We start from the raw sequence: 12,008 nt of genomic DNA on the forward strand, positions 1-12,008 counted from the left end.
AGTGAAATGCTGCAAAATAGAACCCACACACCAGTCTGGAGGGAGAGCCCAGACACTGCAATTGTCCAATCTATCGGCAGGAGGCGGGGAGTGGAGTGGAGGGGGTCTTTGCTTCTACCACCAAGGCACTGTAGCACCCTGCTTGTGGTTAACGCTTAGCTGGAATAAAATATTCAACGCAGCAATAGAGAAATTAAAATAATAATTTATTTGTCAGACAAATAAATGATAGGCACAGTGGTATATGGTTACCAAAAGCTCTGCCCACTCCAGCCCTGATGGCCAGCACTTATATTTCCTCAGCCCAGCCCCCTTGCTCCTCCTTTGGCTGCCTCTGTCCAATCAGCCTGGTTGAAATGCCTATTGGCTGTCTGCTAGAACCAATCATAAAAGATACACCCATTTCCTATTACCTTTTATGGGAGACAAAGAGCTATATTTCCTTCTATCCATAAATGGCAGACAAGTAGCCATATATCTTACATTTGCCTCGACAAGGCACCTTAATTACCAGATCACCTGTTGCCCCTGTTGCCCCTGCATTCCAAAACAAATGGCTAAAACAGATGGCTCATGGTATTAAATTCTATCTAAACAGAGATCTTGGGTTCACATTCTCACACACCATCAATGAAATAAGAATCTAACATAAGAATCTAACATTTCTTACTTTCTAAATCCTTTGCATAATTACATTAAGCCAATAAATCTCATACATAACATAGATAGCTTTTTAGAAGAAAAGGCCTTTGCAAAGTAAAAATGGAACTCAGTAAAAACAGCTTCAAAAGAAGCCTCTTCAGTTTACACCCACCTTTCCCAGCCAGCTGCTTTTCCCATTAACTCTTCCCAAAATTTATTGCCCTTTAACTCTCTCAATATACCTTAAACCTTAGGAAAATATGGCTAGAGTCTGATGGGAGGCACATGGTATTATTTTCTGTTAAACAATAAATCTTACTATTTACCAACTCTTAATTAGTGTTTTTGCAGCTTGATTGTATTCTGTAATATATAGGGTCAGTGTAACATTTGCTCCCAGCCTGTAATTTCCTTTTTTACAACTTTGAGAAACTTGTCTCCTACTACTGCTATAAATCAGGGGGGCCCTTGTTCAGGAGAGCGGGAAGATAAACAACTGCCAAAGTACTTAGCCAGCTGCTTTCTGCCTGGCATGAAGCATACAAACATTTGCAAATATATCTTTAAGCTCATTTTAAAATACAGGCCTTGATCAGATGCCTCAGCACTTTCCTGCCCTCTCCAATTATTTCAGAGTCACTTTTGCAAAACATTTTCCATCTCCCACAGTTTGAACACAACACCACTCCCCGCCCCCGTGTCGACTCATCAATTCACAGCACTGATCACTTGCACAGTACTAATATCTTCAAATGTTTTATCTTTTTTTTTATTACAGTGGACACTCGGGTTGCAAACGTGATCTGTGCGGGAAGCACGTTCGCAACCCGCAGCATCCACAACCCGCAGCGCCGTGTCTGCGCACGCACGGGTCGCAATTCGGTACTTCTGCGCATGCACAAAGCGCAATTTAGTGCTTCTGCGCAAGCACAAGTGCTGAAACCCAGAAATAACCTGTTCCAGTACTTCCAGGTTCGGCGCGGTGCGCAACCTGAAGCGTCTGCAACCCGAGGTATGACTGTATTATTATCATTATCATTAGCATTAGCATTTATATCCCAGCTTTCCCCCCCCCCCCCCAGGAGCTCAAAGTGGTGTACATGGTTTTCTCCCCTTCCTCATTCAATTCCCACGACAACCCTGTGAGGTGGAAACAAAAAAAAAAATTCCTTCCAGTAGGACCTTAAAGACCAACTAAGTTAGAGTTAAAGTTAAGTTAAAGACCAACTAAGTTAGTTCTTGGTATGAGCTTTCGTGTGCATGCACACTTCTTCAGATACAATCTTAGTTGGTCTTTAAGGTGCTACTGGAAGGAATTTTTTTTTGTTTTGACTATGGCAGACCAACACGGCTACCTATCTGTACCTGTGAGGTGGGTTAGGCTGAGAGAGGCAGTGAATGGACCAAGGTCACACCCAGTGAGCTTCATGGCAGCCAGGTGGGGATTTGAACCCTGGTCTCTCCCAGGTCTTAGTCTGACACTCTTAATGACTACACCACACTGGTTCTTTCTTGTAGCCAGCCTCAGATTTCTCCATCCACACCCTGCTGGCCATTCAAATACAAATCACAAGACCTCAGCCCAGATCAAGCCACAGCACCCATCCCGTCAGATTCCCATTGCTTGGAGCCACCCTCAAGCCTCCCATCACCGGGAGAAATCCATCTCTATATAATTTATTAAATTATAGGTTGTCACTGGAAGAGGACAGAAGAGCCCAAACCCAGGAAAAACCCCAGGAGCAATCTATTCCACCTCCCTGCCCAGAGGTGAGGGCCTAAGGCACGCCCCCTATCGATGACCCCGGGGGAGTTCCTAGTTGATGTGCATCAGCAGGACTCCCCCTACTGGTGGTTAACCCTTCCCGGACTTCAAGCGGATGGGCTGAAGCAGGATATAGTCGGTTAGGACCAATGCCTAAGCCAATACCGTTCATCACCTGTAACCAATAAAGTTGTGGCCTTATTTAGCCCATTAACCTTAATAATTGTGTCATGTGTCTTTATTTCCACTGGGGGGGGCAGGAACTCGCCACGCAAGCAGGACATTTGCGGGGGGAGGGTGTCAGGAAAAAGCAGCAATGCAAAAGCAAGCTGCAGGTGTCTGGAATGCAAAACACAATGTTGATGTCTGGGACTGTACTATTGGAAAAAGGTGGCAGTCTATTCAGTGTACTGAGCACCAGATGTTAGCTCAGAGTGTCATCTGACCTGTACTGGAAGTACAGAGGTGGAGTCAGAGTGGTCTTCTGCTGGAAACTGGAGGGTACAGACATGTTTCTCTGTACTGCTGGAATGACAGAAATAAAGAGATGTAAATAGATTTCTGTCTGTCTCTTTTCCCCTCCCTGTGGGATAGCAGGGAGGAGGGAGGAGGGTGTGTCCCTCTCATGTTGAGTGGGATCGCCGATTTGTGACCTTGCCTGTAACCTGCCGGGAGACGCAGCCGGGAAGGTCATCAAGGATCTCGAGTCGAATGTCTGGTGTGAGGCCAGTTACCTCTGACTGCGGCTGAGAATCCTAACATCTGGTAGCAAGTCCGGTGGTTTTCTGATCCATGGAATGCAAGAATGAGAGGTTGATGGGATCGTTTGCCATCCTCTGCACCAAGGGAAAGAAGATAACGTCTGCGTTGCAGCCAGAAGCTGAACAGACGGCAGGAAACCGAGAGGAGGTGTTTTCCACGCAACGGAGCCCAAGGTATGCTGAATTTCGGGCTAAAAGAGTGAACGCAGATTGATTCATTCTCTGGTTCACGGGAGCTGTGTTTGGGGAGAAAAACAGCTCTAAAAGAAGAGGCTGCAGCTTGGACGCTCAGCCGCATTCCACAAATTTTAGTGGTTGATAAGCTTTCCTGTTCAAGATTGGAATGCACAGTTGCTAAGCGACGACCGTCTGTACAGTGGAAAGCTACTAACAAAAGGGGCTGGCTCACAAAGAGCCTGGGAAGAGAAACTTGTTTTGACTAGAAATCTCACGTGCTCTTGGAAGGGACTTTCCATAGCAGCCAGAGTTTAGCTGCCAGGTGCCAAGAGCGTAAACAAGCCAGCTATTGGATTTTAGCAGGCTGAAAGAAAGTAAAAGATGAGACTTGGATTCTAGATGGATGCCAAGAAGGGGGGAGACATGCCTTGCCCATCTCCCCTGACTAGAGACAGTTATTCATCATGGTCTGGATGGGTAACTACCCCAGAAGGGGTGAGCCAAGATGATGCTGGCCAAGTTCCTGAGAGCTCATAGAAAGCTGCAAAGAGCTTTGACCCCAGATGGGGGAGTGAAGGAACTGCTGCTGTTCCTGTTCAAGCAGCAATGGATGTTGCTGACAGGGGGAGGATGGAACGGAGTTCTAAATCCCCCAGTGATGTTGCTACTGGAGAGCATGCTGTAGCATTGAACGTTGTCCACTGTTACAATTGTGGACAGTCTGGGCATCTTCAGCGGAGCTGTAAGGAGCCGCGTCGGCAAGGCAGAGCCAAGTGGAGTTCTGGAACGCCTGGAGCATCAGGCAAAAGCCGTACCAAGTCTCAGGTGAAACCTGTGATGGCTTTGATGGCACTAAGAGCCACACCAGAGGTGGGGAACTCATTTGTTCTGGACACTGGGTGTACACAGCACCTCAGTCCACACAGAGAACTGTTTTCGACGTTTAAGAAGCAAAGCTTCACTGTGCAGCAGGCCAACGGCCAGGAGCTGGAAGCGACCGGGATTGGAACTGTGTATCTTGAGAGTCTGAACTTGACTATAAACAATGTTTACTTGGTTCCTGAATTGAAGTTTAATCTGCTGAGTGTTTCGCAGATTGCAAAGAAAGGACTGAGGTTGTCCTATGATGCTGAAAGCTGCAAGATCTTCAAAGATGGAGAGCTGTATCTTTCTGCCAAAGAGAAAGATGGACTATATTTGTTGACTTTTGATCAAAGTGATTACATGAATTGTAATTCTTCTGATTCTAACATAATCTCTCTCGCAGGTGTGACCAAGACGGACGCCAGGAAGGTGCCCACAAGGGTCGACAGGGCATTTCAGCGGGTGTATGCTGATGTGATTGGTCCTATAGCACCATCTAGAGGCAATGCAAGATTTTATCTTGTGCTTGTGGATCATTTCTCTAATTATGTCTGGATTTATGTTTTAGGGAAACCACGAGAAGCCTTAGAAAGGTTTCAGCAGTTTTGTGACAAGGTTAAAGATATGCATGATGCTAACATTGATTGTCTTTTCACAGATGACAAGCCAATTTTTCTTTTACAGGATTTTCAGGAGTTCCTGCAGAAGAAAGGGATAAGACACAAGGTTGCTGTTTCAGCGGAAGCATGGAACAGGGGTGTCTGTGTAAGGGTGAACAAAGAATTGCAAAAAGGGATGAATGCGCAATTGCTTAGTTCACATTTGCCACATGAATATTGGGCGGAGTCGTTAATGTCCTATGTTCACGTGTGGTTGAGAAAGGTCTCAAAAGAATTGGGAAGTTCTCCTTTTGAGAAGCTGCTCAATAGAAAACCTTCTGTTGCCTATTTTAAGGTTTTCGGGTCTCAAGTGAGAACAGAAGCTCCAGGTGGAGTAAAGAATGCCAGAGGCATTTTCGTGGGTTATGAAAAGGGTCTCTACAGAGTAATTTTGTCTGAATCTGGTCAGGTGATTCTCACAAAATTTCTAGAGAGTGCTCCTGAACAGGAGAGAGTGATTGTTCACACATTTCCCACAGGGAACTATTCGGATGATGATGATGATGATGATGATTTTACTGATTACAGTGGTACTGAGAGTGATGACAGTGATAGCTCACAGAGCTCAGTTGTCACAGTCATTGAGAGGAAATCTCACATAATGGATAGACCTTCACAGGTGAAGGATGAACCACTGTTTGCCATTGGTACTGGTTCTCAACAAAGTCCAGAAACTGAACCAGAGAGCAGAGAAGATCAGCACCTCATACGCAGGTCTGAGAGAGTTACAAAGGGTGTACCACCAAAGAGGTACTCAAAAGAGTTTGCTAACTTAGCTGTTGCATGTGTTGCTGTTGTAAACAACCGAGGACAGGTTGAAGCAGTGTCTAAGTTAGAGACAAAGACACAACAGAGAGTTGCTAGCCAAGGTAATGCAGATGCACTCATTCCTTGGAAGCCAGTCAACCAGAGAGGTACACTGGGGAAACCAGTGGTGGGGAGTTCCAAGGGTGGAACTGAAACAACAGGGGAGTGTTATATGTATAACAACTGTTTGTTTTCTTCTCTGGATCACGCTTTGCTCGCCGCAACACGCATTGATGCTTTTGGGGGAGGTTTTCAGGAAAAAGCAGCAATGCAAAAGCAAGCTGCAGGTGTCTGGAATGCAAAACACAATGTTGATGTCTGGGACTGTACTATTGGAAAAAGGGGGCAGTCTATTCAGTGTACTGAGCACCGGATGTTAGCTCAGAGTGTCATCTGACCTGTACTGGAAGTACATGGGTGGAGTCAGTGTGGTCTTTTGCTGGAGACTGGAGGGTACAGACATGTTTCTCTGTACTGCTGGAATGACAGAAATAAAGAGATGTAAATAGATTTCTGTCTGTCTCTTTTCCCCTCCCTGTGGGATAGCAGGGAGGAGGGAGGAGGGTGTGTCCCTCTCACGTTGAGTGGGATCGCCGATTTGTGACCTTGCCTGTAACCTGCCGGGAGACGCAGCCGGGAAGGTCATCAAGGATCTCGAGCCGAATGCCTGGTGTGAGGCCAGTTACCTCTGACTGCGGCTGAGAATCCTAACAGAGGGTGTGTGTTAGCAGTTCTCTCCCACTGTTGAGCCCCAGGCAACTAGTATTCACTCTGGAGGTGCCATCATGACTAGTAGCCACTGTTCACCTTACACCCCACGCATTTGCCTAACCCTCCTTTTACTGTTATATCACATTTATATTCTACCTTGGCCTCCCCTCTATTTTATCCTCAAAACTACCGGTATGCTGTGAGGTACACACTGGTGTTAAGTTCGTCATCATTTCAGGACAGACTGCTAAGAGAATTTTGCTCCCAATCTACTGTTAACTTTTTCCTAGTCTGACACTCTAACCATTGAGCTCTGCACGTGCTCAAAGCAGGCCTCGCTTCAGCCAGCTCCAGCCACAGTTCAACCTTCCTCCTCACCCCCCCCCCACCCCCAGGACCAAATAAAGCAACCGCTGGAAACATGTCCAAGTCGGGGAGATGTAGGTCGTGGGAAGCCATTTCCTCTCAGGGTTCATCCCCCGCCCCGTGAAAAGCAACAGCCCCCCCTCACCTCCAGCTCTTTGAAGAAGATGCAGCTGCGTGCCCACTCCACGATGGCGAAGAGGGTCTGATCTGCCATCTTACACATGAGGCCAAAGGCGCTGAGCTTGTTGTGGAGGCCCTTGCTCTGCTCCTCCTGCAGGCAGGACAGGATGCAGGCCTTGACTTGCGCCTCGTCGGGCTCCTGCTCCAGCAACTTCAGGATCATGTCAGGCATGTCAGCCCCAGTGGCTGGGGAGCCGCCGCTGGGGTAGACCTCTGGGTAGGGGTACGGCGGGGCTGCCTCATTTGGATGCATCACATATGGGTCCGTGAACTCGGACTTGATGGCCCAGCTGGCGAAGGGTGGGTAGTGGTGACCCGAGAGCGGCCCGTGACCTGCAGGCGTCCCGTAGGAGTTGCACTCATAGTCGATGGGCGTCATGGCGGTGGAGCTGCTTATCCCGCTGCCACTGCCACCGCTGCCACTGCTGGAGCTGCTGCTGCTGGGCGGGGGTAGCCCCTTTGCCACCTCAGGCTGGTGGTGTTGGCTCAGGCCGTGCAGCGAGGCCGACAGCCCGCCGGACTCCTCCGCCGCCTGCACCGGGGACACGATGGGCGGCTGGGCTGCCGTCTCCAGTTTGAAGCTGTTGGTGTGGATCAGCGCCTTCTTCTGCTGTTTCATGGCTCGGTCTTGCTTGTACATGGGCCTGAACCTGTTCCAGCCACCCCGCATGTGGTTGGCATGCACGGCTGGAGGGAGGAGGGAGGGAGGAGAAGAAGGGGCAAAGGGAGAGAAAGCGGGGAAAAGGTGTCAGACAAAATCCGGCCAGGAAGGCCCAGTGTTATGTATTGAAGTTCTCACCCTGGCCAACAGGGGTATTGTGTATATAGTTTTCACTCAGGTCCACGTAAGTTAATTTAGGGAAACCCTGGGCTGTTGTTGTTACAATGTTGACAGCCGGCTGCCTATAAAAGCAGGCCGGCTGAGCTGTTTGCTGTTCAGTTCAGTTCCAGCTTACTTATAAAGAACTACTTGGAGAAATCTCTCTTTTGTCTGCTATGTCCACCCACTATTTAATACTGGCGACGGGGATGGGATCAGATGGACATCAGAGCACAGCCACATTTGGACACTCACTGAGCAAAATCACTGAACAGAACCCAATTCAGAGCTGACCATACTGGCTAGAGCACTGTGTTTCATCCATCGCCCACCACGTCGGCATCGGAACCATGGCTTCACTCGTGCCTCTACTGCCATTTGCCCCAGCCTCTGAATCATGGGACTCCTATCTTGCTCGGTTCGGCTGCTGCCTCCAAGCAAACGAGCTGACAGAAGGGTCAGAGGAGCGTAAGTGGGGCCTATTCCTCAGCCTCTGCGAGCCCGAGGTGTTCGAGACGGCCCGAGTTTTGGTCGCGCCACTAGCAGTCCAGGCAGCGCCATGGGATGTGCTAAAAGAGAAGCTAAAAGACCACTACGCCCCGAAGCCATCCAAAATTGCTGTCATAGTGGCATAGTGATTAGTTTACTAGGACCTGGGAGAGACCTGGGTTCAAATCCTCCCACTCGGCCTCGAAGCTCCCTGGGTGTGGCATTAGAGGCCAGCCCATAGAAACCAACTCCTAGGGGTCGAGGTCCCTTTGCCCACCCCCTAACAAAATATTCGAGGGGGACAGTTCCCCCCCCCCCCGGTTGATGGGCATTGCTACTCAAGTGATGTGATGTGTGTGCAGGAAGGGGCTTACCTGCCCTCCCACAATATTTCATACAAGTTTTCCCCCTGGACTTAGTCAGCTGCTTTCTGCCTGGCATGAAACATACGAACATTTGCAAATATATCTTTAAGCTCATTTTAAAATACAGACCTTGATCAGATGCCTCATTCCCCCCTTTCAAGCTCAAGGACCTTCATCCCAAGTGTCCTTGATAGCTTGACCTTCATCATATTCCTGAGGTAAAGCTCTGTATAGGGCCATGATATGAGGTAGAGTTTCATTTGAAATCATCTTGCTAATTGTACTTCTAAAACATGAAATGATACATGGCACCATACATAAAACCATTACTACTACCGTCAAGAAAAACAAGCAAGACAATAGTATCCCTTTGAGTCCTGCAACATTAGGTAACCAATTGGTGAGCCATCCCATATCCCATCCTTCCCATATTTGTACTGGGACATGTGCTATACTCTCCATCTTTGTAGCCAACACACGGATTGCCTCACCATTATCAGAAATGTTAAAGCAACAGGCATTCCCTGTCAAGTTCAAGACTCCACATAGGCCTCCCTGCCTGGCAAGTACATAATCCATTCCATTTTCAGCTGCAAAATGGCGGCTCTACTTTCATCCAACTGTTGTGCAATAAGTCTCAAACTCTGGGCTGTTGCATTGGTTACAAGTTCCACTACTGCTTGCAATCGAATTATTCTGTTTAGATTATAAGTAGGATCCCGTGCCCCTTGTATGAGCTCATCAGGATTCCAGGAGGCAGGATCATAATAGGCTATAATGCGCTCTGGTGGCCAATCATCAGTATCGCTCCAACTTTGGGTACTTCCTCCTGCTATATGAGAAATATCAGCGTTTCTTCGTGTACGCTTGGCCGAACTAGTGGGCAATAATCCACATTGGTGGTAATACCCATCCCAGGAAACAAGTCCCACTCCATTTGGAAGGGAGTTGCTTGTATGCCCATTCTCCACATATCCACCACAACCATCGGGTCTGAGGGTTTTGGTACGTGGAGTGCATAAGGCGAAATATCAAAAGGGGTATAGAGTTCACAGTGCAGTATGTTAGATTGCCTTTTGCTGTCACAGTTATGTTCCACACCATTTTCCATGCATGAATAAAAGGAGGTGCACAGGGCAAGGTATTCCGAGTTCGATAGGTAGTACCGTTTGCCCAGGTTTGACTACTCTTAATATAATCCCAAGTATAGTGGCAATGAGAAGAGCCTACCATGGTAGAATCAGCTGCATCTAATGATTTACGTACACAGAATTCCCCTTGTACAGGTATAACTCGTATTGGTTTAGTTGAGCTCCATCCGGGGAAATTCTGTACTTCTGTTTGGTGTTGCATTTCGCTTACCATACCAATGGCACTTAATGGTATCGGTAATAAGGGCATACCTCCCTCTGAATCATCTGGCCCAAGAGAGCAAACAAGGCAATTGGTCCTATTTGTAACATTGGCTACCATCTCAGCTAAGCCTACCCACATATTGTGGTCTTGGCGAAATCCATATTTAGCAAATTTGGTCAGATTCAAGGACCCTTCCCCTTCCCAAGGGATCAGGATTAATAATAAAATCATGTTGATGTCTAGTATATGCATTCCTTCCACAAAAGATTACCTTATTGTGATAGCAAAAAAAATTAGCCCCAATATAATTCCCCCAGTGACAGAAATGGGGAACCACCAAATATATCCCGAGGATCCCCAATGAGTAATATCCCTGATAATTGTTCCACAAGGGGGGGGCAGTCAATCAATTGTATAAGAGAATCTTCCCGTTCACAATCGCTGGTTCAGACGCTCCTCAAGCTTCAGGCGTGCGCAGGTCAGCCAGCTTCCAGGTTGTGGCTGCAGCAGGCCGGTCGTCTAATGTTGCCCGTGACCTAGCTCGTTCCCCGCAGGGCTAGATACAGGGGTTTTTGGAGAGAGTCAGTTTAAAAGGATTAGAGAGGTCACCTTTGCATGTCCAACTGCCTTCGGACTTCTTCAAACGGGAGTTTTCACCGCTGTTGGAGTAGAGAGCAAGACAGTGTAAGGCCCACGGCACTTAGGTGCAAGTGGATCACGTTTCCACTCTTTCACCCATACGCTATCGCCAGCCTGGAACTGATGAATCGGCTCGGCAATGCTGCACGGCGTGCGCTCGAGGGCCCACCTGTTAAGAGAAACAAAAACACGGGAGAGAGATTGCACTTGTCCCTGTGTCACATGGTCTCCTATTTGGTTGAGGTCAGCTGGAATATCCTGAACAAAGGTGGGTGGCCTCCCATACAGGAGCTCAAAAGGTGACAACTTAAGTCTTTTTGTGGGTGCGCACCGAACACGAAACAGTGTTATGGGTAACACATCTACCCATCCCAATCCTGTTTCCTGGGTTAACTTTGCCAATTGGGTTTTCAGAGTCCGATTCATTCTTTCAGTTTTCCCTGAACTCTGAGGCCTATATGCTGCATGCAGTCTCCATTTCACTTGTAGGACTCGACATACTTCTTGTACTACTTGATCAATGAACGCTGGCCCATTATCACTTCCAATGCATCTAGGTAATCCAAACCTCGGGATCAATTCAGTGAGGAGTCTCTTAGTTACCTCTCGTGCCTTTTCAGTTCGGGTGGGAAAAGCTTCAACCCATCCGGTAAGAGTATCTACAAACACAAGGAGATACTTGAATCCCTTAGAAGGGACCAGCTCCGTGAAGTCCACAATTAGGCTTTCCATGGGGACGTATCCCACATGTTGGATTCCAGGAGGTTGTACCGGTCCCTGCCTGGGATTGTTTTTAGCACAAAGAACACATTTCTGGGAAATGCAAGTTGCTAATTGTGATAGGTTAATAATATACAACTTCTGACTGAGACTCTCTCTGGTTGCAGTACTGCCAAGGTGAGTAGATTCATGATAATTTCTTACAATTGTGCCTGCTAGGTGATGAGGTACATAAATCCTATTGTCCGGCAGGATCATCCAACCGTCCTTCACAACCGCTCCTTCCTGTTCAGCCCACTTCCTCTCTTCTGGGGTATAGTGAGGTTTAACTTCTTCTGGAACTACCTCTGGTATGAGGGCTGCTATAAATCCTCCCACAGGCTTTTGGGCTGCCTCTCGGGCTGCTTTGTCAGCAGCATGATTTCCCCCTGGTTATTGGATCTCTTCCACGTCCATGACCTTTGCAGTGCATTACAGCAATCTGTTCTGGAGCCCATACTGCTTCCAACAGCATTTCTACTTCAGGTCCATACTTCAAGGCCTTCCCGTAGACCTCTTTCTTTCCATAGAGCTCCATGTGCATGCAGGATTAAGAAGGCATATTTAGAATCAGTATAGATGTTTGCCTTACATCCAGCTGCCAATTGCAGAGCTCTAGTTAAACCTATAAGTTCAGCTTTTTGTGCT

At 47.7% G+C, this 12,008-nt stretch overlaps 1 protein-coding gene across 1 annotated transcript in view; it reads right to left on the minus strand.

Moving 5' to 3' along the window:
• Nucleotides 1-8,077, minus strand: part of LOC144326335 (steroidogenic factor 1-like) — a 29,770-nt gene extending 21,693 nt beyond the window's left edge. The window contains exons 1-2 of the mRNA XM_077922872.1: nt 8,047-8,077; nt 6,898-7,619 (exon numbers count right to left, since the gene is read on the minus strand). Of these exons, the coding sequence (XP_077778998.1) occupies nt 6,898-7,619; nt 8,047-8,077 (753 nt within the window). The remainder of the gene's footprint in view (nt 1-6,897; nt 7,620-8,046) is intronic.
• Nucleotides 8,078-12,008: the final 3,931 nt, after the last annotated feature.

Source organism: Podarcis muralis, chromosome W (genome assembly GCF_964188315.1).
Source record: "Podarcis muralis chromosome W, rPodMur119.hap1.1, whole genome shotgun sequence".
Lineage (NCBI taxonomy): Eukaryota > Metazoa > Chordata > Lepidosauria > Squamata > Lacertidae > Podarcis > Podarcis muralis.